The sequence below is a fragment of the Hemiscyllium ocellatum genome (assembly GCF_020745735.1).
Source record: "Hemiscyllium ocellatum isolate sHemOce1 chromosome 27 unlocalized genomic scaffold, sHemOce1.pat.X.cur. SUPER_27_unloc_21, whole genome shotgun sequence".
Taxonomy (NCBI): domain Eukaryota; kingdom Metazoa; phylum Chordata; class Chondrichthyes; order Orectolobiformes; family Hemiscylliidae; genus Hemiscyllium; species Hemiscyllium ocellatum.
In genome coordinates this window covers 556,106-577,416 of record NW_026867489.1, presented here as the reverse complement: position 1 = coordinate 577,416, position 21,311 = coordinate 556,106, and the positions used below count along the sequence as shown (strand labels likewise).

The following is a 21,311-nucleotide window of genomic DNA, read 5'->3' as shown; positions in this document are numbered from 1 at the left end:
AGAAGAAAGGGGTGTTCTTGATACAGCTAAGTAGACAGACAATTCCTATGATGACTGACGCAATTTTCTCAGTGCAGCATCTGGTCTTCAGGCTCTGGCAGCAGATGGCAACAAAACGGTCGAGGGTGAATGTAACAGTCAACCAAACGGAGCTATCCCGGCTGATATAGACCAAAACAGTGCTGATTCTGCACACAGGGGTAGTTGACAGAAGGCTGTACCTAAAGTAAATGCTACCAAACCGATTGATTATGACAGCGCCAATGATGACAATGAAATCGGTTACTGCAATTGACAGTAAGTAGTAGGTGATACCACGAGACAGGCCGCACTATCGTTGCCAAATTAGCTGTAAGACATCAAAAATGCGAAATAGCTTCGAGTTAAATTTAAACACCAGCTACTTTCACATCAATCTTTTGCAGAAACTTTCAGACTTCTCCCCTAGATACCTCCTGACTTGTAATATTGTGAAGCAAATCACATTTGTTCATCATTCAAATGTGGGTTAAATACTGGACATGGCAAAAGTCATTTCAATTTGTCGCTAACACTAACAATGCATGACAGTCACTCAATCAGTCCGTGTAGCTGGCTTTCCAGGTAAACCTGAATGGATACATTTGCAAAACCGTGTACTTATTGTTTCAAATCCATCCATCAACGTCTATTCATGCTGACCTATATTGGCTTGAATTCCAGTAATATCGCCGTAAGATAATCCTACTCTTCAAACTGAAAAAAAAAACACATACCATATTCATCCGCATCCCATTCACAACCAAAACCATCTGAGATCGCTCAATGCCGACTTTCTGGCCTTGGGTGTCTCCAGCACATTTATCATTTCACTCGTGTCCAGGCCCAAACTTCTAATTCAGTCCCCAGGTAAAAGCCTATCTTTTTTGATCTTCAGCCAATTCTTTAAAACTCCCACATCTTTCAAACTGATGATCATATTCCCCCTTATGTAAAGGTTTGCATGAAACCAAATGCATCTCTGAAGGAACAAGTGAAACTACATTCCAAAGTGAAAGCTAAACGTTACTGTTGCAGTTCCCACCAACAGCTATTCCCACGTAATTGTTATACATAAAAACATATAAGCATACAAAAATTTATCATAAGAAGACAATTGCTTAGTATGGTGAATCTTGGATCACCATTCAGACCTTTCAAATGTTGCTATTAAAAATGCCTAAAACCACGTTCACAACTGGAATTTCGCATCCTGGCTTCGTTTAACTGTGAATAGATGCCGTGCTGTACACTCGTATAATCACTTAAATCTTTTCGTTTCATATGATGTAATGATGGCACTCTAACTATTCATTTTCTGGACCAAAAATAAAAATAGCAAATTATGTCCTCCACTGTAATACACCATTATTCCCGCACATATGAAAACACAATATTTGACTTTGCTACATTAGGATAGGATATAATGATCAACAACTTACAGACTGATTCAAAGTTGGACATTACCAATTGTTCCCCAGAAATTATTAAGCGGTACTTATATAGGGATGCATCACAATAATTTGAGTATCATTCGCTAATGCCCAGAACACAAGTGCAATGAAGTAATGTATTCAATACTAGACATAACACCCCAAAATATCATGTAATGCAACTAATAAATTAGGACGTGATTGAACCGCTATTACACAGAAATCACAGAATGTTAAATACCTTCAGTACAAATCTGAATGGAAAGAGACAATACTTCTGGAGAGATATATAAAAAGAAAACCGGGTGCATCGGAGCCATTACTAACCAGGGGCACCAATTGCAGCTAGAATAGGATAACACATGGCAAAGATGGGGCCATTCGCTGGTCCGTGCATTGTCCTTCATACACTAAAGGAATTGCAGCAATTTTGCAGCCTTACTCTTTGAAACGTTATGCGTTCCCTCATTTATTTCGAATGACAGAGTCCACAGGGACAATGAAGTCACAAACTGCACGTTTGGTTATATTTAGATCAACGAAAAGGTCGGACTTTCGGTTTCTTCCTTTGCGTTGACAAATTTAGCAAAGAGGATATTCCCATTTCCCTTGCAAATTCTGTGGTCCTGTTGTCCCCATGAGCATTTCCTGCTTTTCTTTTATTATCGATCAAGTGCAGTCAGTGATGGCCCAGATCCAGAACTCGAGTTCAGTATTTTATGGAAACCAAAGTGTTTGCTTCTCTTGAATGCCTTCAGCGGTTCCATGCACCTTTAGTATTAGAATAATTTATATGTATGTGTTGATTGGGAAGCAGTTTAGTCTTTAAATTATAGATCCATGTAATATTTTAAAGGATTAAACTCTGAATAATTTGAAACCGTTGTTAGGTAACAACCTGAGAAGAAGACATTCACATGCACATTCTGGTGATGTTGTATTCTGACGAACGCATCGTTTGACCTGGTGAACAAGAATGGAGGAAAGTGCTTCCAAATGTTTGAGTTCAGCGCCCCGTGCAATATTGTGAGGAAGACTTTCAGCTGTGGTAAAACTGGATCATGGTTTAGAAATGCAGTGTCAAATGCACTATCAATAGGGACATAATCAATTCTCTGTCCAGCGTTAAATATCCCAGAGTCAGAAAGTAATACAGTACCCCTCAATCCAACTCGTCCACGTCAACGATAATCCCCGGTTAACCTCTCCCACATGCTTTGGCTAGCAACACATCCCTCCAAACGTTTCCTATTCCTACACGTAAAGAAATGCATTTTAAGTGTTGTAAATATACCTGCATCCGTCACTTCCTCCAGCAGTTCTTTTCATATATGGACCACTCTTAATTTGAAACGGTTGACCCTCATTTCGTTTTTAAATGTATTCCTCTCCCCCTAAAAATATATCCCTACTTTTGGAATCGCCCATCCGATAGAATAAAAGCCTTGCTATGCCCCTCGGTATTTTACAAAAGAAACCTCTACAATGTCAACCCTCAAACTCCTTCGCTAAATTAATGGACGTCCGAGCTGTCCAGCTTACTTGTTTAACTCAACTCACATCCTTTACCGGTATTATTGACAAGCTCGTCGTTTTCAGAACCTTCAACAATTTAAGAATATCCTACCGACAACAGGGCAACTAAAACTGCACATAATTCTACAGGAGAGGCATCAACATTCTGTATGACCTCAACAAGCCATCCCGACTATTACATCCAAAGTTCCCAACAATTAGCATGCGAAAAAGCTTCTGAAGCAGTCAGGCACAACAAATGATTGAATGGGGACCGCGACAGGATTAAAGTACCCGAGTATAGAATTAAAAATGAAACTTGACATTTCAGCAACAATTAAGTCAGTTTCCTAAAACATCAACGATGAATTGGTCAGATGCAGTAATCAAATGCAGACTCTGAGAATATAATTGTTTCTTGATGCAACCGCAATTTAAGATGAATTTAAAGAAATCCATGAATGAAGGTTCTCATGTCCGGTTAATCTTTGTTGGGAACGGTACTTCTTTGTCCCAAGTTCAAAATCTGCAAAATAATTAATGAAATCGTCTGTCAGATCCAAATGTTTTGTTTGCTTTGACTTACCCTGCTACAAGTCCTCATCTTCTAATGATCTGTTCTATTGATTAGACAGAAAGCAAATGCCAATGAGAGAGGACCTATAGTTAGCTAGAAGCAACTCGCAAAATTAAGCTGCATTATTCTGATAATATCTGGGGCTGTCATCAAAAGAAAGTGATCATCGAACCCAATGGATTGTTACAAAAAAACAAACAGGTTTACAAAGACCATCTCCAACAGTGACTTGTCATCTGATCTGAAATGACACCAGGCTCTGCCTTCTGTCGGAGGGGTGTGAGTGAGAGGTGAACATCTCAATTTGATCCAAGTAAGGACAAAATCTCTTCCTCCTTCAAATTCTACCATCTTGAAGGACGATAGAAACAAATTTCCTTCAGTTCCAAACTGCAGTCCAATATGTCAAACGTTCTGAGGCAGTGACTAAAGAGAATTTTTCTCCAATTAAATGTCAAGAAGACTGAACTATTGCCTTTAGCCCCTCCATAGTCTGAATATGCTTTCCATTGACTGCGTTCTTCTACCTGGATCTGTTTTGCGCTTATTAAAACTAGTTAAAATCTAATTTCAAAGCAAAATTCTGTGGATCCTGGAAAGTGAAACGAACAGAGAAATTGATGTCGGACGTCAACTGAAACAAAATAAAAATACTGAAATTACTCAAAACGCTCAGCAGACCTGTCAGCAATCTGTGGAGGGGCCATGAGAGTTAACTTTTCAAATGGCATCATTCATCCTCAAAACAGACAGTAGCTATGAAAATTTCGGATCATGGTTAAGAAATACAGTGTCACGTGCACTATCAGTAGGGACATGATCAATCCTCTGTCCAACGTTAAATATCCCAGAGTCAGAAAGTAAAACAGCACCCCTCAATCCAACTCGTCCACGTCAACGATATTCCCCAGTTAAACTCTCCCACATGCTTTGGCTAGCAACACATCCCTTCAAACATTTCCTGTTCCTGCACGTAACGAAATGCATTTTAAGTGTTGTAAATATACCTGCATCCGTCACTTCCTCAAAACAGAGTGTAGCTATGAAGCTTTCAGTTTGCATGCAGACGATTGGATGAGGGATGGGATAAGGTGTAAACAATATTTGGAGATAGACCTCATAAGGAGAGAAGAACATGTAGTCAGACAAATGAGTCGATAACGATCCTGCTTGGAGGATGGCTAGCGAGTATTGAATACCGCTCGGGGCTCGGAATGTGCCGTACGCAATAGCAGACCATGTGATAAGAAGGTCTGATGTGAGCGGTCTATGTGAGGATATCGGAGAGCTCAAGACCCAAAGTTGTTGAACTTCGCATTGAGTCTAGAAGGCTGTCGTGTTCCCAAGTGGAAAATGAGATCCTGCTCTATCAGCTTACGCTGAACTTTGCAGCAAGACTGAGATAAAAATGTTGGCCACGAAGCAAGGTGACATATTAAAGTTGTCGGCAACGAGGAGTTCCCGGTCTTTTTCGCAGACAGAATGTGGATTTTCTGCAAATCGCTCACTCAGGCGATGCTTCACTGCCCCAATATAGACGAGACAACATTGTGAAGAGGGAATGCAGTAGACTACATTGTGAGATGTTCAGATAAAGCGTTGCTTCACCTGGAAGGTGTGCTTGTCCCGTTAGACACGAAGGAGGGAGGAAGTAAACCAAGAGATTCCATAATTGTTGTGGAAACATTCGTGAAGTTGTCGGCTGGCGGCAGATTTGTTGGGCGTGAAGTCAGGATGTCTTTCAGGTAAATGTCCCTGGGGAGGGCTGATACGGGAGGTGACAGAGATTTGTGTCTTGTGGTGGCATGTCACTGGCAAAAATTTCAGCTAATTATCATCTTGATATGGTTACAGGTGGGAGAGCAAGTCAGAAAAATGTGAACTGGATCGCTGTGGTGAGATAGAAGAGAGAGTTGAGGACTGAAGTACGTGAGTTAGTTCGGACCAGTTAACAACTTTCAGGGGAATGTTCCGTTGTGAAATAATATGGAGATTATGGAGGCTCTATTTCCGTACACGGCATCGTCGGACACGTATTATGGAGATAGATGAACTGTGAGAATGACACGGAGAAACTCAACAGGTCTGGTAACGTCAGAAGAAAGGAAATAGTCTTACGATTTGAAATCAGATGAAACAGAGTAAGGGATGGATCGTGGAATATATAAAATAATGCGGAAGATTAGATTAGAATAGATTCCCTACAGTGTGGAAACAGGCCCTTCAGCACAACAAGTCCACATCGACACTCCAAAGAGTAACCCACCGAGACCCATGGCGTGATCCATAGTATGGCAAATTCATCTGGTCTGCACATCTTTGGACTTTCATGCTGCCACTTTGGTAGGTAAAACAGAATACTAGAATATTTCTTCAATAATCTAAATTTGGAAGTTCACCATGACCGAAGAGTCCCGTGAATCCTTGTTGTTATGTCACGAGAAGAAAACATGCTAAAAACGTATAAGTGCTGTTGAGACTGGCATATTCTGTATAGCTCAAATTAAACGATTAGCCTTTTTAAAATATCGGTCAAAGATAAATTTGTAACAGAGGGAGAGCAACAATGTTGCAATGTTTGTATCGTTCTTAGACTGAAAATTGAGGACTCTGTAACTGTGTTCTCTACAACTTAGAAGAATGCAGGATGATCTCAATTTACCTTAGAGCACCTTTCCACTATTGACTAAAAGCAACATTATAGATGCAACAGACAAAAAAAAGGTGTATCACAAATCATTTTCTAAAATATGTGCGAGAATTTGTTCTTGATGCAAGTTATGTATCTGAATCACAATTGTCTTACAAATGTGCGGCCTTCCTCCCCCACCCCACCCGTTATGATCTTGCAGCCCGGATCTCACTTGCGTGGCTGATTGCAGATGTCGACGTTCAGGTTAAGTTTTCCTGATCAGATATTTGACTGCGGACCTGCGCAACTACTCAGTGTTAAATAATTACCCCAACTGATGAATTAAAACGAGGATAAGGTGGAGACGGGAGGAAGAGAAATTGATGTTGTGTGTGGGGGAGAAATAAACTTGCTCCTGGGTTCTTGCATGATCATAGCTTCGCAATCTATGCTCAACATTTAGGAACAGGTGCAAACACTGACCAACCTCCTTACTGTTGGATAAGAAGGACTGCAGCAATCGGTGATAGCACATATCCCCATCTTCAACCTTAGAACTTCTGTATATTGGGCGAATGGTCGAGGAGATAACATATCCCGCTCACAGAGCTGGTGAAGAGACATAAAACTATTGATTCGCTCTTTAAATATGCTGCCTAGTCAGACAACGCATGTCCAGAGAGACCGAGTCCACTCAGTCTCTCAACTATGTCATGGACACTGTCTTCTGCAATTCAACTCCATCCCTCTCGGGCAATGCAACCCAGCTCACGATCCTGTCTCCCAGACTTATCTCTAGAACCCCATCATCGAAAACGTCAGCTCTCGCTGCGGTAACAATGAGACCCCCCTCCCCCCATGTTAATCCTGTCTGTTTGCCCTTAAAGTACCGATTGCAAAAAAGCAACATTGTCTGGATTCAATACTACATGGCTCCCCAAGATCGTCCGAATTACAAGAACGGTCTGGGGATTTAACTGTATCGTGTTGGTCGCTTCTAATGATCACCAACCTCTCCATTTAATTTATAGCTTAGTTAGTAATACAGGAATCGACAACCATGACAAGGAAGAAGCGTCATTCTCTCTCCATTACCTGTGTTTAACAGGGTCATTCTTTTTTGGAATTACTTTTTTGATAATGGGCATTTCGTCATACAAACAGAGTCCTTGACAGAGGGGGAGCGGATCTGCACCATCGATAGATTGATTATAATAATGAATAAAACACAAAATACATTCTCATTGGAAATTCAGGTTGTCAGATTTGAAGTCACCGCCACCTATTTCTGCAGAGCTCAGTACAGTTAAGACTGCGTAGCGTGATGGGCCTCGCCTTCACTCTGCTCAAAAACTCTCACGAGAGATTCACACAAAAATAAATTGACAACCGCCTTAATCTGCCTGGAAAATCCTATATTTCAGCCTTGCATGAATGTCTCACATTCCAGTTGGAAAGCAAATTTCAGTCTTCAGCAAACACTTTTTTCAGAATCTTCTCCAGAACTTGTATGAAGTTTCGAGCTTCCTTCATTTGTATCATTTGTCAAACGATCGGGAAATAAGTTGAAACCAAAAAAAATTGGACACATACAATACTCGATATTTATCTAAATTTCCAGAATAAGATAACTTCTCACACTGCGTGCTGATGATTTCTCGACTCTTTGTGGTAGGTTTGGTTCCTGTACAATGGAGATCGAGAGGATCAAGGCGGTGAGCTTCGACGCCGTCTATGCTTTTGGGACAATGGTGACTGTCGAATCTTGGAAGTGACTCCACACTCCAAAGTGTAATGGATCTTCATAGTGAATGGATCGTGTATTATTGTGATCGTCAATTGCAAAAGAACGTTTAAACACACATTTTGGAAGGAGCAGTCACCGTTGCTGCATCCGAATTACTCACAGAATATTGGCGTTGGATCCTGGATTGCTTAGGCAGAAGTCTCTTATGGAACCCAGCCTTGTGTCGGCAGTTTCACTGCACCAGTATCATCAGTCACTTCACATGTCAAGACAGTGATACTATTATCAGTGACATAATCTGGTTTTAATGAGGAAAGAGTAGTTAAATTCTGTTCTCTATTATAGGACAGAAATCAGTCTGTTGCTTCGATTAAAAAAAACTTGATTCATAGTGACCCATAACAAGGCAGAGATTGAAGTCTCTAAGAGGTCCTAGATTGCAAAGATTCAATTAAAACATTTGTCCCACAAGAAAATTGAAAGCATTTCTCAACGAGAATCACGTATAGGTCCCATGAATTTATGTCTCGAGGACTTGTCCTTATCAGGGAATCCATTAAATGAATGATCAAATTACCATTTTCAACTCTTTTCGTATACGACTTCATAAAAGCAGTCACGTTCCCAATTTTGCAGCCTTAGTCTCAATGTGAAATAAGCAGTGGATCTGGCCATAAAACATCTTGTATTGTAATGTCTCCCTGGCTCCCATTAAACTATCGCCAAAAGAAGAATTTTATAAATGCCAGTATTTTCAGCAATCTTACTTTCCAAAACTTATACTTCCAGATGGATACATTTCTAAATTCGTATTACCATAATCAATTGTAGAGAATCACATTAAGACAGTCTCTCTGTCTGTTCCACAGTAAAGTACATAATTAACAAAAGCGATATCTACTTTATAATGGAAAGATGATCGATCGATAGATGAGTAGATAGGTAGGTAGACCTACTGAGCTTTTCCAGAAAAGTTTGTTTTCCAGAAATGCTTGTGAAATGCTCTCCAAACATGGAAGATATTACTTGTAAAAATTTGATACTCTACAACTTTAGCAATAGCTTCAGGATCGTTCAGTCTTACCCAGCTCGAAGTTTAAGCAGGGAAAATAGCATTTCTGAATATCAGTTCAATTTCTACGAAAGAGGTTTGAACAATGTTTCACGGTGCATCCAAGTCAGAGCAGCAAGTAGTATAATATTCAATGGAACTGCTGATACACAGACAGACATCAGTATTTACAATTTAGATTGCAATCGTAGATGGCAGTGTAATGGTAATAATGCTTCAATACCAATTCAGAATCACAGAAGAACTTTCTGTGGACAGATCGCCTGTTTGAACTTAAATTCATTTAATACTTTTGCTAGGCAGACAGTTCAAGGGTAATTATGACAGAGCAATGAACGTGTTTTGCACAGCGAAACTCATCTCTCATGAAGCAATAGAATTTTTAAAACCGTCACATAATGAAGTAATACATATTCTTATGACGATCAGCAATCAAGTAAACATTTCGAAATAAATCAACTGCAACTATTAATGGAACTGTGCCCACACAGATCTATGTGTCAAATTTCGAAAGTCTGGCAGACCTCTGAGAAAAGACATTCTCAATCATCTCTCTGTTAAATCGGCAACCCTTTAATCTGCGGCTATTCACTCTTGTCCGAGAGTCTCCCATGTATGGACACTTTCTGTCAGCATTTACCCTTAAGATCTGTATATGTTTTAATAAGATCACTCTTATTCTTCTGAATTCCAGGGATTAGAATCTAAACCTGTTTAACCTTTTTGCTATGTTTATTAACAGTATAATTTATTCATTTTGGCAGCAACATTCGCTAAGAAGCACTTATTGCTTTCTTTCAATGAATTTATTTTATGTAAAAGATCAAACGTCGAATTATTTTATTCTGGAAGACGTACTAGCAGGTATAAATGTGATCATTTTGCAGTGAGCATCAGGAGCTTCTGGATATAAATACATGAAATACTAAAGGGTCTGGTTTTTGCCATTTACTATCTGAACCTTGCAGCAATCAGCGTGTCACGTGACGTATCGAAGTTCAATAGCAGCTGCATGGCTCATACGTCAACTGCATCAAATCTCCATTGTGTTGGTAACACATCTCCATGATATATAGCCTTGCTCCCTTTTATCCACTGCGAATTGCACGTCACCAGTATACATTTTCCTCTTATCTGATAAAACTGAGAATTTTGTCGACACAGTCATTCTTCTACTTTCGTCTTTTTATTTCCCAGTTATCTCATTAACTGAAATTAGTTTTTTCGTTAGATCTTCAATCCCTCTCACTAAATGTGTCAGTACAACAGTTTATCTGTTTAGTTTCTACAAACAACGTCCCTCGTCTTCCACTTTAATGCTTGCATGTCTCAGTGTGGCCGGTGCAATTTCAACATTTTCAATAGCACTTTTCTCCGCTTAACACTAACACCCTAAGATAAAAATATGGATGTACGGATCCGTTTGCAGTCTTTGTCGGCGGTTTATGATTCTATTATTTGAATTGAATGTTTTGATATTGTACTTTCCAAAGCTTTCTAGGGCCAATTTGTTCTAAATTACAATGGTGGAAACTATACTGTTCTTTGGCACTGCCACGTTTACTGTGAGTAAATGACTCGAATGTTATCAAAGTGATGATTTGGAGTGTTAGACTGGGTATACTATGCTAAAAATCGCACAACACCAGTTTGGATTGTAATCTGGTGTTGTATAATTTGTAACGCTATCAAAGTATAAATGGACCCGCAATGTCTTAATGGCATGCAACCGATGGTAAAATATAACTTGTTATATTGAGACCTTGCTATTAATGTTCAAACGGAGACCTGTTGTTTCAATTATGTTATAACACTAACAGAGTAATTTTCAAAGTGCTTCATTGATTGAGAGAGGGAGCCTTTTAAATCACGCATACATAGAATGAGGATGGTGTTGGCTGGGCCAATATTTATTATTCTTTTCTATTTGCTCCTACGATCGCAGTGCTGATCTGAATTCTTGAACTGCTGCTCTCGTTTGTACTAAATTGACACGCAATGTCGTTAGTACCTGTTCCAGGATAGTTGTACTCTCATTTAAGTCATTGTTGGAGAACCTAAATGAAAAGTCATCTTTAGATGAAAAAAAGCACCTCACTAATCTCTGAAGAACACTTTGGTTTGTACAGTGACGAGTAATTGTTCCAACCAATGAAGCACTCTTACCCTTTGTACAATTATAACTGGAACTGTGTGTCAATCGCCGCTTTGTAACCATTTTGTGAATCAAACACTGACGAACTAAATCCCAGAAGTTGGGAAAATTGACCCAGTGACTGAGTTTAAAAGAAAGGACATTACTATTCAGCGACCTGTTTACAAATACAAATGTAATATATTTTTCCCCGAATGGTGTTTCTCTGTCGGTTGTTTATTGTTGGTTCCTGCCTCACAGCAGGCTTTCTGTTTCCAGCATTCTTTTTTTGAGAACACGTCTGCCCTTACACATTCAATGTTGTTGACATTTCTAAAGTTATGTACAGTGACGTAGAATTATATCTCACTCCAAAAAGCTTTCTTTATTTTGCATTCTTCCCATCTTCACCAGTGTCTGCACATTGCCTGAAAACTGATGGCATTTTTTGCGGAGACTCGCAAAATCAAATAAGCATAAAGAGATTTGTGAAAGGGTTCAGAGAATGTTTCCAGGATAGAGTCTGGACTGAATTATGAAGCTACATCTCGGTTGGATAAATTGCTAACTCCATAATCGAGGTGTCATAGAAATCATAATGTGATTGTGTTTGACCTTCAGTTTGTTTGCTCAAAGGAAAACAACACACTAAATCAGGCTTTTCATACCAGACAAATTCCTGGTGAATCTCCTTTATATCGTTTCCAATGTGTTTTGAGTCGTTGCCGTAGTGTGGCAAACAGAACGACAATATTACTACATCTGTGGCCTAAGCATTCTTGTATAAAATTCTGAGAAGTCTTCCTGGCTTCTGTTTCTGCAAGCTCTGTGAAATAAAACTTGCATATTGTTTTCTTTATTCACTATGCTGCCTCCCCGTGTTGAATTCTTCAGTAATCTATGGACTCGTGGACCAACGTCTCTTTGTTCCTAAATACTCCCTCGGAACCTATCATCCATTGTGTCTATCCTTCCCTTATTCGACCTTCCGAAACGAATCATCTCGAACTTACCATGATTAAATTTGATATAGCGTTGTTCTGCCCAATTTATCAGTGGATCAATATCAAACTGTAATTTAAGAGTACGATATCAATGAAAAAACTATCAATAGTATCACCAATTTTCGTTTCATCGGCTAATCCACTTATTATGCCTTCTACATTCAAATACAGTTCGTTAATGTACAAACAAAGAGGAATGGTACCAGCACCGATCCCCGTGGTAAGCCCTTGGTCACAAGCTTTCAGTCATAAAACAATGATTCACCTTTACCCTTAAACTTATTTTGCAACTCAATGTTAGATCTACTTTGCCACCTCGCCTTGCATATCACGGATTCTTGTCTTTTATACGAACGTTTCGTGTGAGTATCTTGTCAAATGCCTTACTGAAGTCCATGGGAACCACATCGACTGCAGTAGCTTCCTCAATAAATTTCGACAGCTTTTCAAAAAAAAATCTCAACTAAATTGATTGGACATAGTCTCTTCTAACAAATCAGTGCAAATTACTCTGATCAAATCCTGCATTTCCAAATGTTATTAATTTTCTCCCTCATAGGTTATTCAATATCTTTTCACCACTGTCGTCGGACGAACTGGCCTATAATTTTCTGCTGAACTACGCCTCCTTTTATGTATCAAAGGAACCACATTATCTAGTATTCAATTTTCTGGTACTTCACCTATGGCCAGGGAAATAGTCAGTCCATCCGCCAGACTCCACAGCAAAATCTTTCCTTGACTCACGTAGCAGCCTGAGGTGAAAATGGTCATGCCCTGGGAACCTGAGTACCTTTATTGTCGCTTATGAATTCGTACCCTTCTTATTTATAAACCACAACGTTTACTAGAAAGTCAGCATCCCGTCTGAAATTTCCAGCAACAACGTCTTCCTTCCCGTCAAGAGGGTTGAGAAGTAGTCGTTTCAGTCCTAACCCCGTCCACTGGTTCCACGGAGAGATTGTCCCATTATTTGCGGTAGGCACCGCTCTTTCCTTGGAATTCCTCTTACTCTTAATGGATGTGCAAAATGCCTTGGGCTCTTCCATGATCTGAATTGCGAAAGATATTTTGTCGACCCTGTTTGTCCTCGCCACTTCTTTTTTTTTAGCAAGATACCTGTCACCAGACATGCACACAAATATGTATCTGAAGGGATTTTCATCAGTGTTTTTTTAAATGAAAATGAACTGATGTATACTTCCTTCTTCTGCTGTACAAGCAATTATATCTCTTGCAGCGTCAAGAGTTGGAGGAAGTCAATGCTTCGGGTATAACTTTGCTTCGGAATTCAACCCCGCTCCAAGTTCTAAAGAAGGGTTATACCCAGAAAGGTTTTCTTCTCCTCCTCTTGTCTTGCTGTGTTTTCCAGCCTCCTGCTTTTCTACTTGTGGATTACAGCATCTGCAGGGTTTTATTTTTTGTCTCTAGTGATTTCCCTTAGCATCCAGGGGTCCCTCAACATGTTACCCTTACCCTCCACTCTTAGAGGAGCACAGTGTGCCAAAATTCTCATCAACTTACTTTTGAAAGGTCTCCAAAATTCCACATTCAGCCCTACCAGCAAGTAGTTGCTCCCAGTCTTGTTTGGCATTTCCAGTCTCATGATGTTGAGCTGAGCTCTCCTCCAGTTTCGATCTACAACATCTGCACCATTCTTATCGTTTTCCATGATGACTATAAACTTTGCAACATTGTGGGCACCATTCCCAAAACTATCAGAAACCGACAGTTCAATCACTTGACTGAAATCATTCCCGCAAATCAGTCCAGCGTTGTTGCTCAGATGAGCATGAAGGACATGTTTTCAACTTTCACACGGATTACAAAACTAAGTGGGTAGAATAAATGCAAGTGGTTTTGACTTGCATTACCTCTCACTTTCTATGTGCACCACAGTCAGTACAGAAAGTCGCTTCAGAAAACATCTCCCAGGATACATGTCGTGTTTGCAAGTGATATTCACGTCCCATCTTCGACTATTTCCATTGGCTTCTTCACTACAAATTTTATTATGAGAAGCTAATTTTTCAAAGTGTGGATGGCTTTATGTAATAATACTTCAATTCGAAAGATATAGTTCATTCGTAACGGTTACAAAAATGTGATATAACTCACTTAATTTTGCAAAACATTGAAGTTGCAATAAAATGCAAGCTAGCTCCTCAAAAATGATCCATCTTATTCTCATGTATAAGATCACAGTACTCTTAAATTATTTGTCTGTGTTTGATTATGACCACATATCTAGACCAGACCATTGTTGATGGAATGTAGAGTGACACATGCTTTTTTACAAAAATTTCTGAGGCAGAACCAACTGCAATCAGAACAGCAGTTTGTGTACTATGGAAAGAGAAATGATATTACCATAGCGATTTAAATCGAGCCTATTGTAATATTAGGTCAAACATAATCAAATGCAATATTTGGCAACTAGTTTAATACAAACAACTACAAAGCATAGTGCAGTGCCCATGTGACAAGGCCCAATGTTGTAATGTAACGAGCGGTATTGTCATGTAAAGTAATAATTTCTCAAAAGATGCCAACGTCTGCTTTAATGGAGGGAGAACAAAAACATGATTTAGGGTCCAATGCTATAAAGCTGAGGCAAATATTAGTCCAACAAAGATAATGTAAAACAACTACCCAAAAGATTCGTGTCCTTCCAGTTTCCACTTAATGTTCTGTCACTGCAGGTGAAAAGTGCGTACGATGAGGAGGTCGAAATCAGTCAATACTCAGTGGAAACTGCGTGCCAAATGCCATCTTCATTAGAGAAGGATACAGGATAGGCTAACACGAAATGCACACACATTTTCTATGCATTTTGTTTCCATTTGCCAGTAGATTGACCAATGACTGAGCTGATGGGTCGACTTTCGGATCACACCCCACCCAATAAAAGGATCAGAATCGTTCTCTGGCCTCGATCGTGTAGTGGAAATTAAGGTGGCTGCATTCACCCATTCAGCAAGCCCCGCCCCAGTGCCTAATTTGGGAGAGATAATTTTATCGGTTTCACAGAATGCTGCATAATCCCTTTTTAAACCTTTCAGTATTTACACAATACATCATTTGACACTGATAACCGCGCACCTCATCAATAATTTCACCAAAGGTTCCTGTGGAGTGCTATTCGAATCTTCTGTGCGTTTCAGACCAAATCCGAGATTTAGTCTCCCTGTATAGTTCTGGGCTGCAGAGTTCACCGACCCGTCATACAAACCATCAGCTCGAGGGGGCTGAAACATGGAAATCTTTATTATTTTCATCTTCTATATCTGGCTACCCTGTGAGTACCGATGAAATTAACTGACATTACTTTCAATCAATTAAATGTTGCCCATGACCATGCCTTTTGCTGACATAGACGTAGGTTAAAAACGTTTGTTGCTTTTCTTTGTCGAATTATTTTCTAATTTCCCCTTTATTAATTTCCAGGTGCTTTCAGTCAGTCGGTGACACAAACCCCACCAGTGGTGACCAGGAAGGAATGTCAGTCTCTCAGCATCACCTGTGTTTATTACGGTCACAACTGGGGTTATTATTTCCAAGATGGATATTTCCTCAAGCAAACCCAGGGCAGATCAGAGCGGAGGCGGATCATTAACGGAGGGAGATTTGTTGTACGGATGGTTAAAGAAGAAAAGACTTTTTCACTGGAGATTCAGGACGTAAGAATTGAAGACACTGGCACATATTACTGTAAAGCACATTACTACTACAACACACGGAGTGACGGCCGAATAAAAGTGCAATGCAAAAACAATCCACAGAGATTTTCGCAAAAACAGATGAAAAAGTACAGTTGTTCTGTTGATAACAACACACTTTCTTCTACCCTTCACCATCTGCCCCATGTTTTAATTTCTAATGCGACTGTTTTATTGGTAATAACATCTGCAATTTGGAACAGCTGAGTTTTCACAGATGTTGATTTGTTTTATTGTAATTGGACTCAATGTGTGAATGTTGGGAAAGATGAACACAGTTTGGAGTCCAAAGCACAAATTAGGATTGAATGCAACGAACTGCAAAATTGAAAATCAATCTCCACTTTTTAATTATTTTCTCCATAAATCGAAAGTACCTGAGGTTTTAATGTTGACTTGAAACACTGTGTACAAGTATTTGGAACCCACAGTGGATAAGAATTGAACAAATACCACAGTGCAATTAAAGCATATTGTTTGCTCTCCCAATTGTATATTGGCTTCATTAGATTTGGTGACCTTGGTTAAAAAAGAATCCTCAAAATTTCCTTCTTCTATTATCTTTTTGCGGCAATTTTCTCCATTTTCATGAAGTGATCATCTGTCATGCTTGTTCCTGGGTCACCTTGCTAAGATCCCAGAGTAACATAAATTACTGTTCGAATCAATAGAATGCAACAAATATGGAGTATTATTAAATAATCGAAATCATTTGAATAATTAGAGAAAGAGAGGTTGTTTTGCAACATGTGGCTATCAGAATAAGCTTCCAGTAGTTATTGTTCTGGGCTGACTAAGAGAGTTGTCACTGTGTAGGAAATACGATACTGTGGATGGACCCGGGACCGTGGTGACTGTCACAGCAGGTAAGTGACTCGAACTGACTTCTGTTACAAACTGTCTAAATTAATGCTCATACTCAGTTTATTTTTGAGATAAGTGACATTTCAATGTGAGAAGTCAGAGAGGAAATCCAAGGTGCGGGTGAATTGTATCCCAGTCTGCAGTGGACTCCCAGACACGAGGACATAGCTTTAGAGTAAAGGGAATTGCTTTTGGAAATGAGGTAAGGAAAACGTTCTTTAGCCAGATACTGTTGAATCTATGCAATGCATTGCCACGGAATGCTGTGGAGGACAGGTTATTGGGAATACTTAATAGTGAATTAAATAGGTTGCTGAGTATAAAGAAGATAAATAATTATGTGAAGAGAGCGGGAGAATGGGATTCAGAAACTTACCACGAATGAATGATTGGCGGGACAGATTCAATGTGCTGAATACCCTGATTGGCGGGACAGATTCAATGTGCTGAATACCCTAATTTCTGCTCCAATGTCTTATGGTATTATGGTCTTTTGGATCAGTTCTGAGTGCCAAACTGTGAAGCAGAAGGACTTAAGTTTCAGGAAGTTATAAACAATTTGGTCACATTGGCAAGGCAGTGGCAAATCGATACTAAACCATAAAATGCCCTTGAGGGAAAATTATCTGCTGCCCTTACCTGGTCTACACAACCTGTAACTCCAGACTCACAGCAATGAGACTGAACTACCTTCTGAGGAATGAGGGATGGACAGCGAATACCAACATATATTTGTGTGTATTTATATTATATATATATATATATATATATATATACACACACACACATACATACACACACACATACATACATACACACACATTATATATATATATACACACACATACATACATATATATATATACACATACACACACGCACATATATGTACATATTTAAAAATATATATATATATAAATTATATATAAGAGAGAGAGAGAGAGAGAGTATGGAACTTGATGAACTTTGGAAGAGGGTACAAGATAAGGCATTCTTTATGGACTGCTGGCACCAGTGACATAGGGAAGTATCTGGGGATGCTTGTCCAGAGGTCTCTAAGGCAAAGATTAGTTAAAATGTTTTTTTCATAAAGAACAAATGGCAATTGCTTTTATTCGTCATGGCGTAGTTTATAAAAGCAGAGAAGTTATAGTGGATTTGCACAAGAATTTGTTTCATTCGCACATACAACATTCTCATGCAGAGATGGAACACATGCATGTCGTGTCAAAACACATTCATCTGTACTGTGCTCGGTCTATTTGTTATTCTGTTCGACCTCTGTCAGATTGGAACAAGCCACACTCAATTGAATCTTTCTGTGGACTGTGGTTAGTGGATGCATGGGAGAACTACTAACTGCAAGTTCAAACACCAGACTGACTTACAAATATGATTCCTTCTTTTATTGTCGATCAGTCATATCCTGAAAATCACTCCTTAACTGCATTTTGATTGTACTTGCAATCAGTAGATGCAAAAGTTAGAGAGGCACCTCACGACCACCTACAAATGCGTTATTAGGAACGGGCAATGAGCTCTGATTTGGACAGCAGAATTCCAGATCTCAAACACAAAGACATATTGCGGGTTTTCTCTCAGTCAACTACTTTTGAAAGTAATTGTTTTAGTGAAAAGGAGAATTAACTCTTAACATATTTTTGATATGCGTGTTATGCTCAGTTTCAATTGAACTCAAGGAATTAAAAAGAGCGGAATCTCATTATACTTTCAATCTTATTCCTGCAGATTCTTACAAGTTACTTTCAAATTGTGTACTTGGAATTATTCAATCCTTAATTTTTTTTTCTCCTAATTCCCGTTTGAGTGTTACTCTTGATTCATTCTGTCATGTACGCCTGAGTGGAACAACTTGCGTTCTATTTTCCAAAAATCTCGATATCTCCCCGCTGTTTTAGTTTGATTTTAATTATAGTATCGATCTTACTGCAAAAGAAAAAAAAAATGCTTTTATAGCAGAGCTATGCTCACCAATGAGACGTTTTCTTGATAATGGTGATTAAACAAACTTCTCATTTAATTCCATAGATTCCAGTTCTCTGGTGTCTCACAGTCCATCTTTACAAACCTCCACTGCTGGCGAAACTGTTACTTTAAGCTGGGAATATTCAGGGTTCTGTCATTACACAGTATATTGGTACAGTCAGGCAACTGGTCAAGCTCTGGAACACCTGCTTCAGAGACACACTTCAGAAGAGGAGAATCAAAATGCTGTTGCAGGGGGAAAACTGTCCGCTTCCATCAATTCTGCAACAAAAGTCGTTCAGCTAAAGATGTCTAAAATGCAACTGGGGGACTCTGCCGTATATTACTGTGCACTGAGTCGGCGCTCAGCACGCACAGTGAAGCAAAGGACGAAATGAGCTGTACAAAATCTTAACACGGTAGGATTACAGACACAGTGATACAGAGATGGAAAGAATTGTGCAAAAACCTGAACAGGATGAGGATCACAGACACAAAAATGCATAGTAGTGAGAGAACTGTATAAAAAGCTGAATAGGGAGAAGATTACAGATGCCGTGATGCAGAGGAAGGAAAGAGCTGTACAAAAGCCCGAACATGTTATGGTTACGTAGGCATGGATAAAAAGCACGGATAAAGCTGAACAAACTGAATCTGCAGGTTATTTTAATATTGTGAATTTGCTTCTTCCATTTCATAGAAGAAACCTCTTTCTTTCTGGATTCATTCTGTATTCGTGATAATTATCAGACTTCCAAATACCAGATAATCGTGTGACATGATTCAGTCAGAAAAATTGACTTTTAATTTTTACTTGGGTGTTTGTAGATTCAACAATATCTTCCAACCTGCAATTTAACGAATGATGAAGATGGCTAAGAACGTGAATATATGACGGAGCAGCAAAGCACCAGAAGTAATTAGATTGTACGTTGCTGGAGTGGGAACATGCATGAATAAAATTCCTCCATGCTTTTCATTCTAATATAAGAAACTTCTTTTTCTATTTTCCTTGTAAAAAAGAAAAACGTCAAGAAATACTCGATGACCAATAAGATAACAACTTCCCAAACGTATAATTGTGCAAGTAACCTATTTGTGTTCCATCACTGCAAATAGGAAAATGCAGTAGAAAGCACAGGTTTAGTGCTCCTGACTCCTGAAACATAAAGCTTCTCTGTGAAATGAACACATCACAAGAGCTTCTGCTTGTTTTACATTCAATTTCACAACTTACGTGCAGCAAAAGGAACGAATTTTTTATTTTGGTTTTACATTTGCTGCAAGTTTCATATGAAGTTTCGTATTCTGCCTACACGTACGTCATTGAACTTGTGGTTTGAGCAGTGTGAGAACATTTCTTTAAGGTTCTGAACTGTTAGTAGTTTTCCGTTTGTGCAGATTCCACTGTGGTATTACCGTTGCTCACTTCACTGAGAAGTGCCTCTTCTACATCTCTGATAATTTCAATTGCCAATAACCCATTGGCTGATTTTCTCCCTTGTTCACTGAACGTAATAATGTCCGAATTTTGCATTAAAATCAATCTGTCACATTGGGACAGTTTATTTGATCCATAACTAGGATACAGATATTTCGTCTCCACTCGAACTTATCACGATATATATATACAGTAAATTATTGCCTTTGGGGTCCTGTGCCTCCTACTCTTTTCTTTGTCTTTCATTTTGTGTTCTCCAGTCATGCCAAATTTCAACGAGATTCACGTGTTCATGCATTTCCGTTTTTATGAATTTGAAAGCATGAATTGTACCTTTAAGAACGAGTGATTGTTGCACTGACTTGAGAACTTACAATTGTGTGTATGCCAACCAGCTGACTGAACGTGTCCTGGAAAATGGATAATATGGAACATTTTACTGAGAAATAGACACCTGAGTTGATTGCTGGTTTGACAACAATTCCAATTTATCCAACCTGTTTAAATTGTTCCCCAGAACATTAAATCCGAACCGCGTTTGAATTTACTATTTTTCCAATATCTAAACAATAACATGGTCCATTGTAGAAGATGTAAAAAGGCAGATATTTGAAAATCAGTTACAGCAACTGCCAACAACACAGATACAAGAAATTTGGATACACTCACTGCGAAAAGTACCTTTTCATGTGAAACATTTTCGCAGTAAAAAGAGCAAGAAGACGACCTGAGCCAGAAGAAGATAGACAAAGAAGACGACAGCCGCTGCGTGATTTTGAAATCAAGTTTAAGTAATTTTCATGAGTTTCTAATTGGAACAGCAAACTGTCATGGACTTGGAGGCTGGTAATTACCAGTTAAGTGAAAGGGGTGCTTAGAGTTGTGAAAATTTATAGTTAAGTATTTACTTTTAGAGTTAAAGAATACATTCATTTTATTTTCTTTCATTAGTGGAATTTGGTGGTTATCTGTCACTCACATTTTAACAGGTTATGAGACGAGCTGAACTTTTCTTGGGTGTTTGCTTTAATAAACGGAAGTATTCACTGCCGTATCGTAACACTGTGTAGAAATGCTTTTCATTGTAAGCTCTGTTCAGCGAGTGGTTCCGAGATGTTCTGGACCCAATCTCAAAAGCACATCCACCAGCTCATAATTTACATTATTTC

At 39.0% G+C, this 21,311-nt stretch overlaps 1 protein-coding gene across 1 annotated transcript; it reads left to right on the top strand.

Annotated features, from left to right (window-relative positions):
• The first annotated feature begins 263 nt into the window (after positions 1 to 263).
• On the top strand, positions 264 to 19,099 carry LOC132807757 (uncharacterized). The gene is made up of 4 exons (XM_060821763.1): positions 264 to 297; positions 15,580 to 15,873; positions 16,652 to 16,717; positions 18,765 to 19,099. The coding sequence occupies exons 1-4, from the start codon at positions 264 to 266 to the stop codon at positions 19,097 to 19,099; spliced, it is 729 nt and encodes a 242-aa protein (XP_060677746.1).
• The last annotated feature ends 2,212 nt before the right edge of the window (positions 19,100 to 21,311 follow it).